At 48.0% G+C, this 24,433-nt stretch overlaps 2 protein-coding genes across 2 annotated transcripts in view; one reads left to right on the top strand and one right to left on the bottom strand.

The window, feature by feature from the left end:
• The first annotated feature begins 6 nt into the window (after positions 1-6).
• CERS2 (ceramide synthase 2) lies at positions 7-9,187 on the top strand. The gene is made up of 11 exons (XM_011937816.1): positions 7-58; positions 5,285-5,458; positions 5,864-5,981; positions 6,172-6,290; positions 6,495-6,552; positions 6,656-6,706; positions 6,886-6,978; positions 7,163-7,291; positions 7,503-7,609; positions 7,741-7,894; positions 8,083-9,187. Exons 2-11 carry the CDS (start codon positions 5,286-5,288, stop codon positions 8,221-8,223), a joined length of 1,143 nt encoding a protein of 380 aa, XP_011793206.1. The 5' UTR covers positions 7-58; position 5,285; the 3' UTR covers positions 8,224-9,187.
• Positions 9,188-9,632: 445 nt separating this feature from the next.
• The window catches only part of SETDB1 (SET domain, bifurcated 1), a 34,049-nt gene continuing 19,248 nt past the window's right edge, over positions 9,633-24,433 (bottom strand). The window contains 10 exon segments of the mRNA XM_011937957.1: positions 9,633-10,123; positions 10,288-10,376; positions 10,630-10,841; positions 11,195-11,360; positions 11,615-11,747; positions 12,179-12,207; positions 13,436-14,064; positions 15,244-15,413; positions 23,087-23,203; positions 23,481-24,113. Coding sequence (XP_011793347.1) covers positions 10,006-10,123; positions 10,288-10,376; positions 10,630-10,841; positions 11,195-11,360; positions 11,615-11,747; positions 12,179-12,207; positions 13,436-14,064; positions 15,244-15,413; positions 23,087-23,203; positions 23,481-24,113 — 2,296 coding nt within the window. The 3' untranslated portion in view covers positions 9,633-10,005.

Here is a 24,433-nt window from a genome sequence, read left to right as displayed (position 1 = left end):
GCGCCGCTGTGTCCACGGCAGCGCCGCCCCGAGCCGGAGGAGCCCTCCTGGGCAACAGGTAGGGCGGGAGGTGGGGACGCGGGGGCTGCGGTCGACGGGGCCGAGCCGCAGGCGCCCCTTTGTTGGAGAGTGGAGGAGCTTGGTGACCATTGGCGCGAGAGCCTCCACCCTGGCAGCGGTCCGCGGGGTTGCCCCGGCCTGGACGCGTCCTGTGGCTCGGGTGGGAGGAGAAGGGAGAGCCCTGCCCCGTTTTCTTCCTACTGGCCCACCGTGCCCACCTCGTAGGCGAGGTCAGAACTTCCATGTGCTTAACGGGAAACAGGAAGGAGCGGCCCAGAGCGCCTGCCCCGGCCCGGCAGGGCTAAGGCATACCGTTATGAGGTGTGGATGGCTGGCAAGGGAGCTCCTGGTGGAACTGGCTTTCTGGGCCGTAGCTTGTTAATCACCAGAGGCCCGTGGCAAGTGGGTTGACTGCAGGTGTAGAGCACTCATCTTTAGCCTGCAGTTGGAGTTTCTCCCTCCCTAAGCCTGGCTCCTGGCATCAAAACCTGGTTTCAGTCACCTGAGTTGCCAGGCCCAGGTTCAGGGGGTTCTGAGGATCGTGACGAATGCAGTGCGCCCCTGTTCCTGGAGAACTGAGTCCCAGCAGGCCTCCAGCAGGCAGTCACCCCCATACAGGCAGTCACCCCCATATCTGTGCTGGGGCAGGGGTGGGTGGGGGTTGCTGCCCCATACCGGAGTCGGGGTGACCGCACCTGGGTGTGAGTGGCTGCACATGTAAAGGGGCTCCTAAGGGTAAGGACTTGTCTGCAGCCCTGGCCCTGAGGACCTGGCCCTGACCATACCATGATCTGCACAGTCTCTGTTCCAGAGAGAGATCCTTTTCTCCCCTGGTCCCCCACTCCCCTCACTGGGGCCTCTGGCCAGATTTTCCCCTGGGAGGAAGGGCCTCCTTTTTCCCCTGTCACTGGCCACAGGCTGGCTGATCCTTCACTCTGTCCTTCAGCACCCCTGGGGCCATAGTCTCCTGCAGTGTTTGGGTCTGTGGAGGCCTTTGGTGGGACTTTCCAGACAAGCTGTAGGCCAGATGGGGCTGAGGACTGCTGTTCTGACCGCCTTTCGCCCACCTCTTCTTACAATCTGGCTTATTTTGAGGCCCATCCTGCAGCCTGGAGGGATAACACACCTCTCCTTGGCTCCATCCATGGCTTGTCAACTTCTAGTTCATGACCTGCTGCTGTTGCCTGAAAAAAAAGTTTTCAACAAGGAAGACTATTCAGGACTTCTTCAGTGGAAGCAGGGAGCCAGTGGGACCTTTGTCACTCCTCTCTTGTCAACAACCCCTTTCTATTTTCCTCAGTTATTCCTCCAAACTGTGAGAGCCAGTCAGATTGACCACATGGAGTCAGAGAGAATTCCTTCCTCTCAGGCCCAAACAGCTGCCCTCTCAGTCCTTTGGATCTACAAACTCCTGTGGGGACCCTCTGCACCTTTCATCCACCTAGAGGGGTCTTGTGGGGATGTCAGTCAGAGTTGGGGCAAAGGTTGGGGCTGGGCAGAGTCCTGCTCAAGTTCCTGTTAATCCAATGCCAGTTAAATCCCTGCTCTTCTGGCCCCTCTCCAGCCTGTGCCTCAGAAAGTGGCATCTGTGCCTCTAAGGCAGGTGTGTGTGTGAGAGAGCATAGACAGATACCATGTCTCTTCATGTGTATGGGGGAAGTCTGGGTGGAAAAGTGTTTGTAGATGTGATTTTCTCCACAAGAAGTCAAGTAACTGCCCTGAAGGCCCAGCGGGACTGGAAAAACAGTGTTGTCTCCCTACCCTGTGTAAACTTCACCTTTTCTTGCCCCAGCCTGTTGTTTATGGGGTCTTGCTTAGATCCCTATGCTGGTGCTAAGAGGCCTCCCCGGCACCGCCACAGGTACCCAACTCTGGTTCTGTGGGGATAAGTGAGGCCGGCCAGGCCCCTGCTGCCCTCCCCTCCCCTCATGTTGAGTCAGAGGTCCTGACCCTGCTGAATCTGGGGCCTCCCTGCTGGGGAGATGGGGGGTAGTGCCTCTCTGCTAATGGAGGTACAGGACCACCAGGGAGGACTGTGGTCATGGGAAGCCTGCAACCTCGGTGTAAAAGCCCCCATTAATCTGCATTTCCCAAGTCTTCCACTCTCCCTGCTTGGAGTGGAAGAGGACAGGTGCTGTCTCATCTTGGGGATGAGGAAGTTGCACTGCCCAGGTGTCTGCCCTTGACCATGCTCTAGTGCCTACTTTGCCTGCCCCCTACCCCGGCCCCCCACCCCCACCCCCTGCTTTGCAGGCATGAGACATTCCTGGGCCCCAGGAGTCCAGCAGGGGCTCCACCCTCCCTCTGTGACTGCAGCCTGCCGCCTGACCAGAGAAACATCCCTGCCAGTTTTCACTGACCTGGCTAGGGGTGGGATCCAAAGTCTAGGACTGCCGGGGCAACACGGTACCTTTGGCTTTACATTTCCCTGGAGAAGTTGGGCTCCAAGAGACAGCAGTCAGGTGACTGGCTCAGGCTGATTTCTCGCTTCCAATCAGGCTGAGCAAAAAGTGGGAAGAGGGGGTCACGTGCACACATCAAGGTGTTCCACATTGTCCCGTCTCTGTGCAGGTTCTACCCTTGTCCCTTCTCTATTCAATTTTCTACAACTTTTCTCTAGGAAAAAAGTGTGTGTGTGTTTGTGTGGGGAAAGTTCCGCTGTGGATAATTACATTTAATTTTGTTCAGTTCAGAAGGCTTCCATCTGTTTAATTAAATATTTATTCTGGCTGAGGTGGAGGGGGCAGGGGCAGTGCCTGGAATGTGTGTGTGTGATTGGGGGGAGGAGGAGGGGAGAAGGTGGAGCTGAAGCTCCTTTACTGGCAGTGCTGACCTCTGATTTCATCCAAGAGAGTAATGACCAGGAGTGGGGACAAGGGGGTAAAAGTCCTTGAGCTGGAATACTGATCCATGACAGGCTGAGGGATTTCGCAAGGGCTTCTGTGGTGGGTGGGGGTGGAGTGGGAGCTGTCAGAGCAGCAGCAGGACCAGCCCTGCCCAGCTGTGGTCTCAGGCTCTTTCTTCAGTCAGTGGCACCAACTAGTCTCCAGGTCACGGTGGATAACAATCTCACCACTCTCTTCTTCCTGTCTCTGCTTTCACTTTCTGGGCCAGCCTAAATCCCACTGCCTCACCTCCTTCCCAGAAGGGGAACAAGGGGTGGTGAGCCTGGAAAAGACTGTCCTGGTCATCCGGCTGCGGCTTCTTGCTGAGTCCTAGGATTGCCAGGTGTTGTGCTGGACCCAGCATCCCTGGCTCTTCTGGACCATCTTGCCGTTCCTCTCAGCTCCAAGCAGCTGCTCTTCCCTCGTGAGCCACACACACAGACCGTTCCTTCCCTCCTCTGGGTATCCAAGTGGTCACTCCCACCATGTTGTTCCTCTTTCAGTTGGGGGAGGAGGTTTACATAGTGGCTCTTTCCTAGACTGAGGGGGTATGGGTGTTCCCCTGCAGACTAGGATTGTATTTTCTGGATGAGCATTTATACGAAATAGCTCTGACCAGGCACAGTGGCTCATGCCTGTAATCCTAGCACTTTGGGAGGCCAAGGCCGGCCAGTTGCTTGAGCCCAGGAGTTCAAGACCAGCCTGGGCAACGTGGCAAAACCCTGTTTCTACCAAAAAAAAAATTCAAAAATTAGCCAGATGTGGTGCTTGCTACTTGGTAGTGCGTGCTACTTATAGCCCCAGCCACTCGGGAGACTGAAGCAGGAGGGGAGGATGGCTTGAACCTGGGAGGTGGAGGTTGCAGTGAGCCGTTATTGTACCACTGCACTCCAGCTTGGGTGACAGAGGAAGACCCTGTCTCAAAAGAAAATAAAAGAATAGCTCTTAATTCCACCAGATGTATTGGTCTGCTGTCTTGGTTCCCTGCCCTATAATCCCTGACTCTTTGCAGCCCTACCTTCACTTTTCTTTCTGAAGAGTTATACATAGGGTCCTTCTGCCTTATGTGTAGGGACTAGATGGCTTGGCATGGAGTGTCAACCTTGTGTGCAGTTCGATGTCCAGTGACTGTGGAGCTCAGCATCATTTGGGGACATAATTTTGCTTTATCCTGGCTTTATTTTATTTATTTTTTAAGACATAGTCTCTGTTACCCAGGCTGGAGTGCAGTGGCAAGATCACGGCTCACTGCAACCTTCACCTCCCAGGCTCAAGTGATCCTCCCACCTCAGCCTCCCGAGTAGCTGGGATTACAGGCATGTGCCACCACACTCAGCTAATTTTTGTACTTTTTGTAGAGATGGGGTTTCACCGTGTTGCCCAGGCTGGTCTCAAACTCCTGAGCTCAAGTGATCAGACTGCCTCGGCCTCCCAAAGTGCTGGGATTACAGGCATGAGCCACTGCCTAGCCTACCCTGTCTCTTAAATTTTTCTTTAGGGACCTGCTACTCAGATGGGTTGTAGGTTGTAGGGAAGGGGAAGAAGGGTTTGCCTCAGCCCTGCAGTGTTTTGGGGCACCCCCTGGAAGCTTTCAGCTAAGTTGGCTTGGAGGGTTGAGGAAATGGCCAGAGCATGGGGGGATAAGGGAGGGACTTTACTCAGATTGTTGGCTATAGTTTCTAGGGCCAGGTCCTGCCTGTCTTCCAGGTTGAGGTAGAAAAATGACAAGACCCCCAAGGTTCTTCCCCCGCCGAAATCAGAGGTTGTAAGGACCCCAGGTTTCTTAATTCCAGGGAATCACATCTGCAGGTTGCTGTGGACGATAAATGTTTTTTGTTGGTTTTTTTTTTTTTTTTTGAGATGGAGTCTTGCTCTATCACCCAGGCTGGAGTGCAATGGCATGATTTCGGCTCACTGCAACCTCCACCTCCTGGGTTCAAGCGATTCTCCTGCCTCACCCACTCAAGTAGCTGGGACTGTAGGCGCCCGCCACCACACCCAGCTAATTTTTTGTATTTTTAGTAGAGACGAGGTTTCACCATGTTGGCCAGGCTGGTCTGGATCTCCTGACCTCGTGATCTGCCAGTCTCGGCCTCCCAAAGTGCTGGGACCACAGGTGTGAGCCACTATGCCCAGCCTGACAGTACATGTTAAAACTGGAAAGCCACCATATTACAGATGAGGAAACTGATTTGCCCAAGGCTGCATAGCCAGGAGAGGGATCTAGAGTTCGACTCTGCCCCCCTTCTCCTTTTGATACACCCTGAAAACGTTCATTCATCTATCTCTTCCCCCACAGCTACTCCCTCTTGATGCCCTCCCCTTTGCCTCTCACTCAGGATGCTCCAGACTTTGTATGATTACTTCTGGTGGGAACGCCTGTGGCTGCCTGTGAACTTGACCTGGGCCGATCTAGAAGACCGAGATGGACGTGTCTACGCCAAAGCCTCAGATCTCTATATCACGCTGCCCCTGGCCTTGCTCTTCCTCATCGTTCGATACTTCTTTGAGCTGTAAGCATGCCAGCCTACCTTCATGCCTTCCCCAGTTGCCAGTTGTAGTTTCTTGGACTTCAAGTTTGTTCCTTGCTATTTAATTAGCCCTAGACCCTGATGTTCTGGCTACTCAGGTTCCTGCCCACTGTGCTCCCCCTCCCCTGAAGGCACCATTGTCTTCCTGAAGGCTCAGCACCCCCAGGCCCTTATCATCAATGGTCATTTGTTTTCACCCTCCACCCGCCACCCGCCTGGCCACTAGTGAACACACAGGCAGCTTTGTCAGCTGTGGGCAGCCCTGGAGGCTAGAGAAAAGGGGGTTGCCAGGAAGCCAGGGAAACTGAGTCCAGGGTAAAGTTGCCTTAGCTTGCAGCCCTTTCCCTTCCCAGCAAGCTAGATACCTTACTCATATCCCTTCCCCAGGTACGTGGCTACACCACTGGCTGCTCTCTTGAACATAAAGGAGAAAACCCGACTGCGGGCACCTCCCAATGCCACCTTGGAACATTTCTACCTGACCAGTGGCAAGCAGCCCAAGCAGGTATGAGCCGCATGCTGCCCTGACTCTGGGAATCACTGAGTTTGGTGGGGAGGGAGAGGGTTTGAATGTTCGCTCCGGCAGGTGAAGAGATGGGGAAGCAGTGGTGCTGACTGAGCTTGTTACTGGGAGAGGCTGGGGGTGCTGCTGAATTCCGAAGGTAAACAACAATGGGCTTCTTCACTACGCCCAGGTGGAGGTAGAGCTTTTGTCCCGGCAGAGCGGGCTCTCAGGCCGCCAGGTAGAGCGTTGGTTCCGCCGCCGCCGCAACCAGGACCGGCCCAGTCTCCTCAAGAAGTTCCGAGAAGCCAGGTGGGGGAGGCTGGGGCAGGAGAAGCTGGGTGGCAAGCAAGATCCTGATGTGTCTTGCTGGGAGGGATAGGTGGTGGCTATATACAGGGAGATGTGAGGAGGTGAATTCAGTTATTAATGGTAGTGAGGATATCTGCAGGTATTTGGGGGCTACTGGGGGACTGTGCTGTCCTCTGACCTAGCCATTTCCGCTTCCTTTGCCAGCTGGAGATTCACATTTTACCTGATTGCCTTCATTGCCGGCATGGCCGTCATTGTGGATGTGAGTGGGGATTAATGGGAGGTGGGAGTAGGTTCTCTGGCAAGGTCAGGTGAAGCCATGGAATTTGGGTTCCTCCTCTTTTAACCTTTCACCATCTCTGCAGAAACCCTGGTTCTATGACATGAAGAAAGTTTGGGAGGGATATCCCATACAGGTATGAGTCTTGCTTCCTCATATGGGGGTGGACTAAGACACACCCCAGTGAAGACAGAGTTTGTGGAATCCATGGCAGAGGGATTAGAGTGATGGAATGAAGAACCTCAGGGGCTAGAGGGTTTGTGGAGTGGGGACACCCTTAGGGCTGGTTGCTCTTACCTCTCTCTCCTCTCCCAGAGCACTATCCCTTCCCAATATTGGTACTACATGATTGAACTTTCCTTCTACTGGTCCCTGCTCTTCAGCATTGCCTCTGATGTCAAGCGAAAGGTGGGTGAAGGGGTTGTGCAATTAAGCCTAAGAGCCAAAATGAGGCCCTGGGATGAACACCCTCTCCTTTGACTTCTGGGTACTCTGAATGGAGCTGTTGGTATAGGGGGAATTAAAGGCAAGGGGGAAGGCATAGTGAGAGCTGGGGAAGAAAAAGTCTCTGGGGTCTGCATCATCTCTGCAGGATTTCAAGGAACAGATCATCCACCATGTGGCCACCATCATCCTCATCAGCTTTTCCTGGTTTGCCAATTACATCCGAGCTGGGACTCTCATCATGGCTCTGCATGACTCTTCCGATTACCTGCTGGAGGTTAGGCTACCTCAAACCTAGAGACCCTGGTGCAGGTTCTTCTGTCCCTTTGATTTTCTTTGGGAGGGAGGTGCGGGCTGGGAATTTGGAGGGTGACATTCCTGGGACCAAGGAGGAGGGCACAGAGTCAGTGCTCCTAACTGGAGTGTACCTATGAATGTACTTGAGGGAGTCAGGAGCCAATGATGATGGATGGGGGCTCTCTATGCAGTCAGCCAAGATGTTTAACTACGCGGGATGGAAGAACACCTGCAACAACATCTTCATCATCTTCGCCATTGTTTTCATCATCACCCGACTGGTCATCCTGCCCTTCTGGTGAGTAGGCAGCCAGGCTACACTCCTGTTCTGAAGAAATCAGAAGCCTTGCCTTTCTCCCGCTCCTGTATCTCCCTGGTGTCTTACTTGCTCTTGTCCATGTTTACAATTCTCTCTCCTTGAATCCTCAGGATCCTGCATTGCACCCTGGTGTACCCACTGGAGCTCTATCCTGCCTTCTTTGGCTATTACTTCTTCAATTCCATGATGGGAGTTCTACAGCTGCTGCATATCTTCTGGGCCTACCTCATTTTGCGCATGGCCCACAAGTTCATAACTGGAAAGGTAAAGGCTCTGTCCCCATTGTGTAGGCCTTACTACTCTCTACGACTTCCTGAACTCCCATCTTGCCAGCAATCCTCTAAAAAACTAGTGTGGGGCCTTGGGTATAACAGGAGCAAGCCCCCAGAGAGAAGCAGTCTTTAGGGGTTTGAGGATCTCATGTAATAACCGTTCTTGTCCCTTTTCCACAGCTGGTAGAAGATGAACGCAGTGACCGGGAAGAAACAGAGAGCTCAGAGGGGGAGGAGGCTGCAGCTGGGGGAGGAGCAAAGAGCCGGCCCCTAGCCAATGGCCACCCCATCCTCAATAACCACCATCGTAAGAATGACTGAACCATTATTCCAGTTGCCTCCCAGATTAATGCATAAAGCCAAGGAACTACGCCCCTCCCCGCGCTATAGGGTCACTTTAAGCTCTGGGGAAAAAGGAGAAAGTGAGAGGAGAGTTCTCTGCATCCTCCCTCCTTGCTTTTCACCCAGTTGCCTTTAAACCAAATTCTAACCAGCTTATCCCCAGGTAGGGGGACGTTGGTTATATTCTGTTAGAGGGGGATGGTTGTATTTTCCTCCCTATCCTCCAAGTCATCCTTTCTACTGCTTTTGAGGCCCTCCCTCAGCTCTCTGTGGGTAGGGGTTACAACTCACATTCCTTATTCTGAGAATTTGGCCCTAGCTGTTTGCCTTTGACTCCCTGACCTCCAGAGTCAGGGTTGTGCCTTATTATCCCATCTGTGGGCGTCATTCTGCCAAAGCTGGACCAAGGCTCACCTCTCTAAGCTCCCTAACTTGGGCCAGAAACCAAAGCTGAGCTGACTTTTAACTTTTTCCCTCTATGACACAAATGAATTGAGGGTAGGAGGGTGCACATAACCCTTACCCTACTTCTGCCAAAAAGTGGGGGCTGTACTGGGGACTGCTCAGATGATCTTTCTTTATGCTACTTCTTTCAGCTGTCCCTTTAGCCACAGGTCTAAGATCTGACTGCCTCCTCCTTTCTCTGGCCTCCTCCCCTTCCCTCTTCTCTTCAGCTAGGCTAGCTGGTTTGGAGTAGAATGGCAACTAATTCTAATTTTTATTTATTAAATATTTGGGGCTTTGTTAAAGCCAGAATTACGGCTAGCACCTAGCATTTCAGCAGAGGGACCATTTTAGACCAAAATGTACTGTTAATGGGTTTTTTTTTTTTAAATTAAAAGATTAAATAAAAAATATTAAATAAAACATGGCAACAAGTGTCAGACTATTAGGAATTGAGAAGGGAGATCAACTAAATAAACGAAGAGAGTCTTTCTTATGCTTTCCTTGCAGTTATGTAACATTTTCTTTTTTAAATTTCACATGCATGTAATTCCAGCACTTTGGGGGGCCAAGGAGGGTGGATCACTAGAGGTCAGGCGTTTGAGACCAGCCTGGCCAACATGGCAAAACCCCCTCTCTACTAAAAATACACACATTTAGCTGGGCGTGGTGGCAGGCGCCTGTAATCCCAGCTACTTGGGAGGCTGAGGCAGAAGAATCACTTGAACCTGGGAGGCGGAGGCTGCAGTGAGTCGACATAGCGCCATTGCACTCCAGCCTGGGTGACAGAGCGAGAACTCCATCTAAAATAATTCACATGCAAGAAGCAAAGGTAGACAAGATAGAAGATTAATGATAGCAGCCCACAGGGGAGGATTGGGATAGTATCTCACTGAAAGATCCAGATTTGGGAGTACCAGGCTGAGAGAAACGAAATCACAATCTTAGTTTTATCATATTGTTAAAAGACTTTCAAGAAATAATACAAACTGGAGATAGTAGATACACAGGCTCCATTCTAAGAACAAAGTCTGTTAGAAGCAGGAAAACTTGGACAAATGTGGGATGGGAGGGATGTCAGGCCTAGGTTAGAGTGGTGATCTCTCCCCACCCTTTAGGGCCTTTGGAGGTGGAAAAGGGATCCTGCCTGCTAGCACCACATTGGAAGGGATCATCTGGTCCAGAACCCCTATTTCTATCTACTAGGAGCTGGGGGGAGTAGCTAGACCAGAGACTTCGGGTCAGGGTTCAACAATCAGGAAGACCCAGTTCCTGAGGAAATGACAGTTCAAGAAGGGTTGGGAAGAAGGCTGTCCTCTAAAGAAGACGTCCTCTGCATTCAATGGCCCCACAGCAACAGAGCAGCTCCTTGCCTTCCACACTGCCCACCTCGTAGTTGTAGTCCCAAGTAAGTTCTGTCCCAGCCCGGATTCTTCTGAAGAGGAAGAAAAAGGATGGTGTGTGGTGAAGATAGCAGATAACCCAGGCCCTTGGGGTTACTGAATATGTAGGTGAAGTTGGATCATGAATGGAGGAGGGGCCCTTGGAACTTCAGTGGTCCTTGCCCCTCCCCAGTCATCCCCTTTCCTGACTCCTTACTTGCTGGCAAAGAAGGCCACCCAGGGGAAGCGAAGATCATGGGTATCCACGAAGACATTCTGGACAAACAGGTTGGGGCTGCAACTGTGCTGTAGGTTTAAGGACAGGATCAAATAAGAGCCAGGGAAACTGAATCTAGCTTTGCAGGGAGAGTGAGAGTTGGAAGAAAAATGCTGTCTGACCCTCCCCATTATAACAGATGCTTTGAAAGAAAGCTACCTCTTTAAGATCCTTTGAGATCAAGAGTTTATAACAAGAAAAGGTGGGCTTATAGAGTATGTTAAAAGAAATCTGAAGACCATGGGATAATCCAGCATCTAGAGATGGGGAGAGGGGTCTCACGTTGAGGTAGCGGCCCAGGTTGCCTTCAAGCTTGGCATCGATGATGTAGCAAGACTCCTCGCCATCGTAGAATTGGCGTGTGTTCTTACGAACAGGTACACTCTCCCCCTTGTCCACAGAGGCCATGTTGGTTGATTTAATTGCAATCCCATGGGTTGATTTAAGAGCAAAGCCTCGGGTTGACTTTACTGCCACTTGACGCTTCATTGGACCTGGACAGGAGAGAGAATGGGGTCAGGACCCATCCCAACTCACGAATGGACATTCTACCCGTTTCTCTCCCAACATTGCAGCTGAGAAACATCAATAAGCTGGAACTCAAAGATCCTAAGTGGCAGTTTTTTTTCAAGCATAATTAGATCTGAGGGGAAAAGAGTAGCAAACCGGAAATGAGAGAGGATGTGTCAAAGAATAGTTTAGCTCGGAGTCAGAAAGCCCTCCCAGAGATGCTCCAATTCTTAGGATCTGAATTTTTACCCGCTACTTCTTTAGCTTCCTTAAAAAATGCTCTGTCCCGAGTTTCTTACTATTTCTTCCCACCACTCCCAAAATTTTTCCAGGCTACCAGTCATGTTCTTCTTGTCCTCAAAGTCATCCCCTTCAGAGCCAGAGGAGATGGTCTGGATATCATCACTGTCAACCGCTGTAGCCGAAGTCTGACCAGCAGTGGGCTTTCGGCTGGTCCCACTTTCCCCCTCACTTTCTGTGCTGCTGGACAGTGTCAGGACATCCTGGGGAAGCAGGAGGGTAAGAAGGAAGAGAAGTAAATGGGAAGGGCTCCTTAAAGTCCTTGCTGTTACCCATGGTCTAGCAGGAAGGGGCAATGGCAAGAGGAGGATCAGATGCTGGATGAAAGAAAATAAGGCAGGAAGTCAAGGCTAAAGAAGTAGGAGAACACCTAACAGTAATTATAGTGAAGGACTTGATGAGGTGACAATGGCCTGTGTTCCTTTATTAGACTCAGAAGCTTGCGAAGGTCACTTACATCAGGGTTAGACTGAGCAGAAGCCATGAGTCGTCGGCTTTGATGCATACTAGTCTTACTAGGTGGGCGGCGAAGTCCTTCAGGCTTCACGGGAGAAGGATTGTAACCGTAGTTTCGAGAGCTTTCAGTAACTCTGATGGGAGGGGAAGGAATGAGGCCAACAGGTTACTGGCTGTTTCTTAGGCTTCTAGCCTAGATTTGAGAGAAGGCAGGTTTGGAAACAGGTCAAAAAGGCACTGGGCCGGACGCGGCAGCTAATGCCTGTAATCCCAGCACTTTGGGAGGCTGAGGATCCCCTTTGGGAGCATCGCTTGAGCCCAGGAGTTCAAGACCAGTCTGGGAAACATGGTGAAACCCTGTGTCTACAAAAAATAGAAAAACTAGCCAGGCATGGTGGTGCACGCCTGTAGTCCCAGCTACTAGGGAGGCTGAGGTGGCAGAATCTCTTGAGCCTGGGAGGGGGAAGTTGCAATGAGCTGAGATTACGCCAATGCACTCAGCCTGGGTGACAAAGCAAGACTCTGTCTCAAAACAAAACAAAACAAACGAACAAAAGGCACTTACACTGGCATCTTGTTTCGGTCGTCAGGGTCCTGGAAAAGAACAAGGGAAGGGTTAAATGCTTTCACAGCCTAAAGTAACAAGTCCAATAATCAGACTTCAAATGACCTCCAAAGATAACATCAGCCAGTGACAGGTACACATTCTAAAGTGGGGTGGGTACACCACTCTGCAACTTGACAGCAATCTTCACTACACTCCGTGGCTGGAGCCTTTAAGCCTTCTCAGTGATGGGGAAGGAAACACCCCGAGCAGGCTTACAGCAACCAGGGACAGTTTTACCATCTGTAATGTGGAAAGCATCAACATCACCAAAGAGATACTTAAAATCAATTATTGTTTCTCTACTTTAGTAGAAGTAAACAATGATGTGAATAACTTGAAACAGCATTTAACATTAAAAAATCACTTATGAATCTTTTTTTTTTTTGAGACGGAGTCTCGCTCTGTTGCCCAGGCTGGAGTACAGTGACCAGATCTCAGCTCACTGCAAGCTCCGCCTCCTGGGTTCCCGCCATTCTCTTGCCTCAGCCTCCCAAGTAGCTGGAACTACAGGCGCCCGCCACCTCGCCCGGCTAGTTTTTTGTATTTTTTAGTAGAGATGGGTTTTCACCGTGTTAGCCAGGATGGTCTCGATCTCCTGACCTTGTGATCCGCCCATCTCAGTCTCCCAAAGTGCTGGGATTACAGGCTTGAGCCACCGCGCCTGGCCGAATCTTTCATTTTGGAATTAATCAGATACTTGTCCACCCTCTACCACCAGGGCATGTGGATTTTAAAATAATTTTTTTTTTTTGAGACAGTCTCATTCTGTTACTCAGACTGGAGTGCAGTGGTGCGATCTCGGCTCACTGCACCTCCGCCCCCCGGGTTCAAGTGATTCTCCTGCCTCAGCCTCCCAAGTAGCTGGAAATACAGGCATGCACCACCACGCCTGGCTAATTTTTGTATTTTTTAGTAGAGACAGAGTTTCACCATGTTGGCCAGGATGGTCTCCAACTCCTGACCTTCAAGTTATCCACCTGCCTCGGCCTCCCAAAGTGCTGGGATTACAGGCGTGAGCCACTGTGCCCGGCCAATAATTTGGTTCTTTAAACAAACGCTAGGAATGTGCTAATTAGGGGGAGAGATAACAAGGTGGCCACAGAAATATCCATCAAGTAGAATAATCTATATGCAAAGATTCATGGTGAGACTGCATTGTTTGTTACTGCACCAAAGTTAAAGCCATAGCTCTCAGAGTTTTCTGCCACTACTTACCTCTTTCTTGGCCTGCTTGATGTCTCCCTCATCCTTGATGCCTAGTCCTGAGGTGGAAGCCTTTTCAGCCTCCATTCGGCTTCCCCCAGCCCGGCCCTCCCCACCTTCATTAGTCTTAAAGGATGAATGGCTATCAGAGTCAGCAAAACCACCTTCACTGACACTATTGCAGCTCAACCATGAGGCCACCTTGTTCTTGGGTGTCTCTTCAGAGGAAGGTGGATTGCAGCCACCTACAGGGATTGAGGGAGGAACAGGAATATGTAGGGGTCCAAGATCTGGGGGGTGGGAGTCCTTGGAAGTTGTCTCAGAGAGTCCGTTCTCTTTCTGGCCCCGGGTCTGTCTCCGGGTAGCATAGCTCCGCCACACTGAACTGGTGCTGAAGTCCTCATCCTTACAGAAGTTATCATCTGAGCTATCATCATTGGACTCTTCAGGGTCCTCTGTACCGCTATTGCCATCTTCCTGGTCCTTCAAGTCTACACCACTGCTGTCAGAGGAACAGGGGGCATCACTCTCATATCCTTCTTTGAAGTTCTCCACGCTCTCGATATGGTCCAGATTTGCAAAGTACTCATCACCCATTTCCAGACCCTCCTTGTCTGCAAAGTCATCTGTCAGGATTTTGCCTGAGAATGAAGAGAATTAAAGGCCTTCTAGGGTTATGGGGACCTATTAGTTTTTTTTTTTTTTTTTTTTTTGAGATGAAGTCTTGCTCTGTCACCCAGGCTGGAGTGCAGTGGTGCGATCTCGGCTCACTGCAACCTCTGCCTCCTGGGTTCGAGCAATTCTCCTGCCTTAGCCTCCTGATGGGACTACAGGTGCACACCACCACACCTGGCTAATTTTTTTTGGTATTTTTCGTAGAGACAGGGTTTCACCATGTTGGCCAGGTTGGTCTCGAACTCCTGACCTCAGGTGATCTGCCCGCCTCAGCCTCCCAGTGTTGGGATTACAGGTGTTAGCCACTGCACCCGGCCATGGGGACCTATTAGAAAGAATAAGGGTCATTCCATCAATACCCGCTCTACCAGCATAGAGTCCAAAAGCCTCCATTCTGGTCTCTCATTTCTGTTTTTTCTGTTTTTCAGTTAGAGTTTCACTTTTGTCACCCAGGCTGGAGGGCAGTGGCATGATCTCGGCTCACTGCAACCTCTGCCTCAAGGGTTCAAGCGATCCTCCTGCCTCAGCCTCCCAAGTAGCTGGGATTACAGGCGTCCACCACCACACCTGGCTAATTTTTGTATTTTTAGTAGAGATGGGGGTTTCAACCATGTAGGCCAGGCTGGTCTCCAACTCCTGACCTCAGGTGATCCATCCACTTCGGCCTCCCAAAGTTTTGGGATTACAGGCATGAGCCGCCACGCCCGGCCCAGTGTTTCTTTGATAATACCTCCCTTTGTATCTTAACTATGAAAGTATGGAGAACTTACTGTCATTTTAAATCTTGCCCTTTCTGTCTTTCCATTTCTTCTGCTTTATCGAAAGAGAGTACTGGGCTATGCTAAAAGATCTCTGAGTGGAGTGACATGGAAGAAAATGATACACTGGACTCTATATGTCTGTCCTCTGAAATATCACCATGTCCAAAATTTCATCCCTTTTTTCTCTTCTTTGTGAAACAGTTGTGTCCCTCTCTGGTCTAGCTAGACAGGTATATCACTCATCACGTTCTTTGTAGAAGTCCCTGGCCACCTCTTACTCCAGTTCACATGTCAAGCACTTTCTTCTTATGTTCAATTTGTCTCTGCTTCAATTCCCTACCATGTCCCAATCTCAGCAAACAACCCTTATATTTTATCACCAACCTGCATAAATACAGACAAAAGAGCCTTTGGCAATGTCATCCAAGCAGCGGATACCCCAGCCCTTGTTCTGTGTCTTGAATAGCTGTAGCCGAACTTGTAGTCCATGTTGTACCAACCGGTTTGTGCACATGTTTGGGTCACATTTGCAGCGTTTGTTACACTCATATACCCTGGGAGGAGGTTAGGATAAAATCAATCACGATATGATCACTAGAGCACAATACATCCATAAAACTGTTGTAATTCTTAAGCTATTATCATTTATAATGTGTTGTAAAGATTAAAAATTAGGTAATGATCTAAGTGAGTGGATCTATTGAACTATCTACACTCTTTGATTCATTTGGAAATATAGCCCAAGGAAAAAATTTAGAGGGTAGAGAAAGATTTAAAGATGTCTATAGCAATACAGCTCATAAAAGTGAATGCTAGAGTGCCTAACAACTGAAGAAAAGCTAAGCAAACTATAATGGGAATACAGATTACAGAGCCATTAAAATAAGCACTATATGGACTGTCAACTTATAGAAGTAGATAAAGACATGTGAGAATAAAGGCAAAATAAAGACGTGAGAAATTTCAGGTGAGGTTTCTTACTAATAACAGCAATAATAATAATAATAATAGTAATAATAAAAATAAATAAATGTGAGAAAAACAGAGGCCAACATAACACACACGAAAGGGAATAAAGAGATAGGAGGAATTGTGACTAATGTTCATGGTAAAGTTGATTTTCATTCTTTTATTCAGTAAACATTTATTCAACACCAAGAGCTCTACCAAACACTGGAAACATAACAATGAAAAAGGTCATGGGCCTGGTGGCTCATGCCTGTAATCCCAGCACTTTGGGAGGCCAAGATGGGCGGATCACGAGGTCAGGAGATTGAGACCATCCTGGCTAACACGGTAAAACCCCGTCTCTAACAAAAATTAAAAAATTAGCTGGGTGTGGTGGCATGCGTCTGTAGTCCCAGCTACTTGGGAGGCTGAGGCAGGAGAATTCCTTGAACCCGGCAGGCGGAGGTTGCAGTGAGCGGAAATTGCGCCACTGCACTCCAACCTGGGAGACGGGGTGAGACTGTCCCAAAAAAAAAGAAAAAGAAAAAGAAAAAAGGTCATAATTTCTACCCTCGGGCAGCTCATTTTTTTTTGAGACTGAGTTTCACTCTTGTTGCCCAGGCTGGAGTGCAATGGCGCGACAACCTCTGCCTCACGTGTTCAAGTCATTCTCCTGAATCAGCCTCCCAAGTAGCTGGGATTATTACAGGCATGCATCACCATGCCTGGCTTATTTTGTATTTTTAGTAGAGTTGGGGTTTCTCCATGTTGATCAGGCTGTTCTCGAATTCCCGACCTCATGTCATCTGCCTACCTTGGCCAACCAAAGTGCTGAGATTACAGGCGTGAGCCACTGCGCCCGGCCCAGGGGAGCTCATATTCTATCTAATTTAAGAATTTGGGCCAGGCGCAGTGGCTCATGCCTGTAATCCCAGCTATTCAGGAGGCTGAGGTAAGAAGATCACTTGAGCCCAGGAGTTCGAGGTTGCAGTGAGCTATGATCACACCACTGCGCTCCAGCCTGAATGACAAAGCAAGTCCATCCCATCTCTGAAAAAGAAAAAAAATTTTAATTATTTTTAAACAACCATTAAAGGTAATCAGAGGGATCTAGCACATACCAACATTAAAGGAAGATAACACAGTTATACTAAGAAAACTAATTGTTTCAGGTAACAACGTTTTTGCTCCATATGATTTGCCCAGTGTTAGAATTTTACTTATTTTCTTGGTATGCAAAATTGATGGGAGAAATTTACTTTTGGAAATGATTCAACAGCTCAGTTATTTCATGATTTTAATCACATCCCTCCACATAAAGATGGTAAGAGCAGCTTCCACTTAATAAGCATATACTTTGTGTTTGGCATTATATGAAAGCCTTATATATACATTTTCACATTCTCTCCTTAAAGCTATGCTAATACAGATGGCGTTTTTTCTTTTTGAGACAGTCTCGCTTTGTCGCCCAACCTCTGCCTCCTGGGTTCAAGTGATTCTCCTGCCTCAGCCTCCCGAGTGGCTGGGATTACAGGTGCATGCCACCATACCCAGCTAAGTTTTGTATTGGAGACAGGGTTTTACCATGTTGGCCAGGCTGGTCTTGAACTCCTGACCTCAAGTGATCCACCTGTTTTGGCCTCCAATTTTTTTTTTTTTTTTTTTTTTTGAGACATGGTCTTGCTCTGTCACCCAGACTATATAGTTCAGTGGCACAAACACAGCTCACTGCAGCCTTGACCTCCTGGGCTCAAGTAATCCTCCTGCCTCAGTCCCCTAAGTAGCTGGGACCACAGCTGCGTGCCACCATGCCCAGTTAATTTTTAAATTTTTTTTGTACAGACGAGGTCTCATCACGTTGCCCAAGCAAATCTGGAAATACTGGACTCAAGCCATCCTCCCACCATGGCCTCCCAAAGTGGTGGGATTACAGGTGTGAGCCATCATGTCTAGCTTTTTTTCTTCTTCTAACTTTAAAAAAGATTATTTCCCATGTCGGTAATCCTAGCACTTTGGGAGCGAGACTCCATAGCAAAAAAAAAAAAAAAAAAAAAAAAAGATTCTTTCCCTGGTGGTCTAGTGGGTAGAGGGGAAAAAAAGATTATTGAAACATAATATACACAGAGGAAAGTACACGTAAGTCTATAGATCAATGAATTTTACAAACTCAGCATACCATGTAACCTGCACCAGATCAAGAAACAACTTTGTTAGATCCTTTAAAACCCCACTGGGGACATGGCTTCCTTCATTATTTTGGGACCTATTGGCCCTTTCAGTTCAGAAACACAGACCCTTCAATTATGGGACACTTTCTGAATTATTTCACTGATGCTTTTCTCCTCCCTGTTCTGTTAATTATGTATCTTGATCACTAGGTTTAATAGTTCACGTGTATATATATACCAATTAACCATGCTATACTCCACTCTTTTGTTGTCCTCTTCCTCTTAGAGATGAGTCACGCTCTGTCACCCCAGGCTAGTGTTTATGTTAATATCCTGTGTTTACAGTTGATCAAAAAAGATCAGCTTAGTAGGGGCAGGGCTGGAATTTGAACTCAGGTGTAATCATTACCACATGAAACTTTTACAGTAGCTATACTGAGTATCATTCATTCATTCCACAAAATTTAAGTGGTTACTATTTTTTGTGTGTGTGTGTGTGTGTGTGTGTGTGTGTGGCAGAGTCTAACTGTGTTGCCCAGGCCAGAGTGCAGTGGTGGGATCTTAGCTCACTGCAACCTCCACCTTGCGGGTTCAAGTGATTCTCCTGCCTCAGCCTCTGGAGTAGCTGGGATTACAGGCGCCCGCCACTGTGCATGGCTAATTTTTGTATTTTTAGTACGGGGTGGGGGGTTTCAACATTTTGGTCAGGCTGGTCTCAAACTCCTGACCTCGTAATCCACCTGCCTGGGCCTCCCAAAGTGCTGGGATTACAGGTGTGAGCCACTGCGCCTGGCAAATTGTTTTTTTTTTTTTTTAAGACGAAGTCTCCTTCTGTCACCCAGGCTGAGTGCAATGGTGCAATCTTGGCTCACTGCAACCTCTGCTTCCCAGGTTCAACTGATCCTCCTCAGCCTTCTGAGTAGCTGGCACTACAGGCACACGCCAGTACGCCTGGCTAATTTTTTGTACTTTATTAGCAGAGACAGGGTTTCACCATGTTGGCTAGGCTGGTCTCGAATTCCTGACCTCAAGTGATCTGCCCACCTCGGCCTCCCAAAGTGTTGGGATTACAGGCCTCAGCCACCGCACCTGGCCTAAGTGCTTACTATGTGCCAGGCATTGGGTAAACTGGTGATACAATGGTTAGCAAGACAGACAAAGAGCCACATAAGACCCCTGCCTTCATGAAGGAGCTTATATTATAATGGAAAAGAAGAAAAACACGTCAACAAAAGTTGTCATAAATGCTATAAAGAACACAAAACATGGTGCTCAATGAGAGAATTAAGGGAGTAAAATGACCTAGTTTTAAAGTGGTCAGGGAAGGTCTCTCTGAGGAGGTGACTTTACAGCTGAAAGCTCAAGGTTAAAGAAGACAGCCTCACAAAGAAAAGTGGAAGGATGCCAAGAAGAGGGCACAGCATGTGCAAGTCTCCAGAGACAGGCTGGAAAACACTGGTGGAACTGGATCTAGGAACTGAAAAATACCAGTGTGGTTGGAGCGACTTTGGAGGGAGATAGGAAAGGGCCAGATATATAACCTAAGGTTAAGAGTCAGAATAAAATCCAAACAGCAGTGGGACTACATTATAGAGTTTTAAGCAGGGGAGTGACATATTATTTGTGATTATTTGAAAATATTTTTATGAAAAGTTTCAAACATGTAAAAAAGATACCATGAACACTCATGTACCACCCAGCATTATCAAATCTAAACACTACTGTTAGATTCAAAATTTTGTTATTAAAACATACATGATATAGCAATGCAACTAAAGTTAACAACTGTCTATTCCTTTGTTTAGTTTGTAATCAGCAAAATTCATCCTATGATCTCCCCAGTAGTCTCGATCTCCTCTGAATGTATTCAGGCACCTCAGGTTTTCTGTTAAACCAATTTTCCTGAAGAAGTCGTTCCTGCAGCATCTGACCTGCTCTTGCAGTGGCTCTTCTCTATCCCTAGTACACAGCCTGGAAGCCTCTTTCACTGCACTGCCACCTGTCTTCCACTTTCCTGGCTTTCCCTTTCATTTTTGCAAATATTTCCAGAAACTTTCTGAGAAGGGGAATGATGAAAAACTTTGAGGTACTGCATGTCTAAAAAAATGTCTTTAGCCCTGCTGTAACACCAAATTGATAGTTTGCCCGAGTTTAAAATTCCAGGTTGGAAATAATTTTCCCTTAGAATTCTGAACAGATTCCTCAATTGCTATCTAGCTTCTAGTGTTACTTTCAGGGAAGGCTGAAGTCATTTCAAGTCTATTTTTTAATGTGTTCTGCATCTCTTCTCTGGAAGCTTTTAGGATTTTTTTTCCCCTCAGTGTTCTGACATTTTATGATAATGTGTCTAAATGGGAATCTACCTTTATCCTTCATTATTTTGGGACCTAATTGGTCCTTTCAATTCAGAAACACAGACCCTTCAATTATAGGACACTTTCTGAATTATTTCACTGATGCTTTTCTCCTCCCTGTTTTGTTAATTATGTATCTTGATCACTAGGTTTATTAGTTCATGTGTTTATATATACCAATTTACCATGCTATACTCCACTCTTTTGTTGTCCTCCTCTTTTTTAGAGATGAGTCACGCTCTGTCACCCCAGGCTAGAGTGTAGTGGCGTGATCATAGCTCACTGCAGCCTTGAACTACTGGGCTCAAGTGATTTTTCTGCCTCTGCCTCTCAAGTGGCTGGGACTACAGGCATGCACCCACCATGCCTGGCTAATTTTTAAAAAATTTAGGCCAGGCACGGTGGCTCACGCCTGTAATCCCAGCACTTTGAGAGGCTGGGGCGGGCAGATCACGAGGTCAGAAAATCAAGACCATCCTGGCTAACATGGTGAAACCTTGTCTCTACTAAAAATACAAAAAATTAGCCAGGCATGGTGGTGGTACCTGTAGTCCCAGTTACTCACTTGGGAGGCTGAAGCAGGAGAATGGCGTGAACCCAGGAGGTGGAGCTTGCAGTGAACTGAGATCATGCCATTGCACTCCAGCCTGGGTGACAGAGCAAGACTCTATCTCAAAAAAAAAAAAAAAAAATTTATTTTTAAATTATTATTTTTCTTGAGACAGCGTCTTGCTGTGTCGCCCAGGATGGAGTGCAGTGGTGCAGTCTCAGCTTACTGTAACCTCTGCCTTCCAGGTCCAAGCGATTCTCCTGCCTCAGCCTCCCAAATAGCTGAGATTACAGGCGTGTGTGATCACGCTTGGCTAATTTTTGTATTTTTAGTACAGATGGAGTTTCACCAAGTTGACCAGGCTGGTCTTGAACTCCTGACCTAAGGTGATGCACCCACCCTGGCCTCCCAAGGTGCTGGGATTACAGGCGTGAGTCACTGTGCCTGGCCAACCATTTATTTTTTGAGATGTAATTTCACTCTTCTTGCCCAGGCTGGAGTGCAATGGTACGGTCTTGGCTCACTGCAACCTCCTCCTCCTGGATTCAAGTGATTCTCCTGTCTCAGCCTCCCAAGTAGCTGGGATTATAGGTGCTCGCCACCATCCCCGGCTAGTTTTTGTATTTTTAGTAGAGATGGGGTTTCACCATATTGACCAGGCTGGTCTTGAACTCCTGACCTCAAGCAATCTGCCTCCCTCGGCCTCGCAAAGTGCTGGGATTACAAGTGTGAGCCACCACTCCTGGCCCCAACAATTTTTTTTTTTAGACACAGGGTCTTATTATGTTGCCCAGTCTGGTCTCAAACTCCAGGCCTCAAGCAATCTTTCAGCCTTGCCCTCCTCAGTAGCTGTCCTCAACCTCATGCCGGTTCTACCTCCTCTGCTCAACCTTTAAATGTTGGCGGACCCAGGGCTTACTCCTGAGCCGCCTTCTCTATTATCAACATCGTGTCTAGGTGAACTCATCCAGGCTTTAAATATCATTCCGGTGCTGATGATTCCTAAATTTTTATATCCACCTCTTACACTTCTCTCCAGAAATCCCAGTGCCTTCTTGACGTTTCTACTTGGATTGCCTGACAGGCATTTCAAACTTAACATGGCCAAAACAAAAACTGAATTTCACTCAAACCTACTACTCCTTTGGTCTTTCATCTCAGTGAAAAGCACCAAAAATCACTTAGATGCTCAAGCCAAAAATTTAGGAATTGTCTTTGATTCTACTTTTTCCCCACACTCCACAATCTATCCAATTCTGTAGATCTACCTATTAATGCATCCCAAATCTATCCTTCTTACCTCTACTGTCACCTCCATTCTATTGCAAGCCATAGCTACAACCATGTCTTTCTCTGCTATACTCCTCTAATGATCTCCTAATTGGTCTTCCAAAATCTACTTTCACCATCCTAAGACCTATGATCTACAAAGAAGCCAGAGTAATCTGAAAAAGGTAGGTCATATCACTTGGCTGCTTAAAATTCTCTAAGAGCACCATGAATTTGATTCTAACTTTTCTTTTTTCTTTCTTTCTTTCTTTTTTTTTTTTTTAAGGCAGAGTCTCGCTCTTGTCACCCAGGCTGGAGTGCACTAGCACAATCTCAGCTCACTGCAACCTCTGCCTCCTGGGTTCAAGCGATTCTCCTGCTTCACTCTCCCGAGTAGCTGGGACTGCAGGCGCCCACCACCACACTTGGCTAATTTTTGTATTTTTAGTAGAGACAGGCTTTCACCACGTTGGCCAGGCTGGTATCAAACTCCTGACCTCAGGTGATCCACCTACCTTGGCAACCGAAAGTGCTGGGATTACAGGTGACTGTATCAGTCTGATTCTAACATTTTTCGTTCTGGTTGATAAAGCCCTATGTAATCAGGTCCCTGCCTACTTCTCTCTGAACACATTTCACTTACAAGAGTAAATCATAATCTGTTAAGACATTCATTTAGCTATGAAATTAAGATAATCTTTTTTTGCAACAGAATATTGCTAGACACTATTCAATCATCCTATGTCTTCATTTCAAGGAAAGCCCAAGAAAAATGTGTTTGGGAAGTCAGGAAATAAGATCTAATTAATAAAATGCCTCTTCTGGTATTCTATTTTTGGTTCCAATTTTTAGATTTCTGACGATTTCTATAAGCAGAGAAAAACAAGAACATGCTCCTCAGTCTCTCTGAGATATTATGCCATTCCTTGACCACTTACCCTGTGGGTAGACACTCTTCTAGTCTCTTGTACTGGTAGCCAGAGTTAGAGTTGATTTGGCCTCCTGGGGTACAGGCTGTAGCCTGGATAGTTAGTTGATGGCAGGCACACTTGGACCTATATGACAGAGAGAAATAAAAGAAAGGAGCGGGGGGATCAGAGAACAAAATAACACAATACACATGTACCCAGGGTTGCTCAGTGTGGCCATGTCAGACTCCAGTCTCCCTACCTCATAGCTTTCATGGAGGCCTTATAGCAGGAGTTCCAGGTGAGGGAGGAGGTAAAGGAAGATGGGGAAAGCAGTACAGATACAAGGGAAAGGAAGAGGTGAAAAGGAAGACAACCATAACAAAGTTGGAAGCAGGGGCAGCAATTCTCCCCACCAACTCACTTGTCCCGACACCCATCCTTGCAGTCACAGCCAACCAGAAATTCAGGGCCTGTGTTAATGAAAACACCCTTGCCCGGGATACGTTCCTTGCTGTAGGCCACCTGGGGTGGAGGGGTTGTGTCAATCTCATTGACACAGGATAGAGGAACATCTTCCTTCCCATAGGTGATGTCCAAAATATAGTAAAAAGGCTTATAAGGCTGAAACTTTCGGTCCACAAGAACATATGGATCCAAACAGAACATCTCCAGGAAGAGGAAGTCACAGCCAGTCTCGAAAAGGTAGCGTTCGATCTCCTGCATTGTCCGAAGGCAAAGACCACAAGGTGTCTTATAGATAACATGAAAGCCCATCTTGCGGTTAACTCGACGCCGGGCTGTCATCCGCCGGAAGTCATATAGTAATGGGACCAGCAGAGGGTTCTTGCCCCGGTACTGCTCATTCCTCATAGGTCTGACTCGAGACAGACAGGTATAGCTGCAGACATGAGGTAAGTAGAAAAGCTTCTCCATGGGAGCACGGTAGGAGGGCTCTGCTGGGGCCCGCTCCAGCATGCCATGGAAGGCTGGGGGTGCTGGAGGGGCTGGGGGTGCTGAGGGTGCTGGGGCAGAGGCTGTGGAGCCTAAAGGTGATCTGCAAATGAGATGCAAGTGATCAGATCAGAAGGCAACAGGACTTCTGTTGTATAATTAACCCACCAGGTAGCTAAGCCATTTCTGTCATCTTTCAAGCAGCTGTGCTCCTGAAGATAAAGATGATTCAAGAAAGATCTTCCCTTGCCCTACCAAAGCTGGACAATGAAAATCCCTGGTTACTCTTCACTGACTGATAACATCTCTATTTCTTTTTTTTTTTTGAGATGGAGGTTTGCTCTTTTTGCCCAGGCTGGAGTACAATGGCATGATCTTGGCTCACCGCAACCTCCGCCTCCTGGGTTCAAGCAATTTTCCTGC

Source organism: Colobus angolensis, unplaced genomic scaffold (assembly GCF_000951035.1).
Source record: "Colobus angolensis palliatus isolate OR3802 unplaced genomic scaffold, Cang.pa_1.0 Scaffold169, whole genome shotgun sequence".
In the NCBI taxonomy this organism is placed as follows: domain Eukaryota; kingdom Metazoa; phylum Chordata; class Mammalia; order Primates; family Cercopithecidae; genus Colobus; species Colobus angolensis.
The sequence above is the reverse complement of the archived record's forward strand: the minus strand, read 5'-3'. Positions and strand labels throughout refer to the sequence as shown.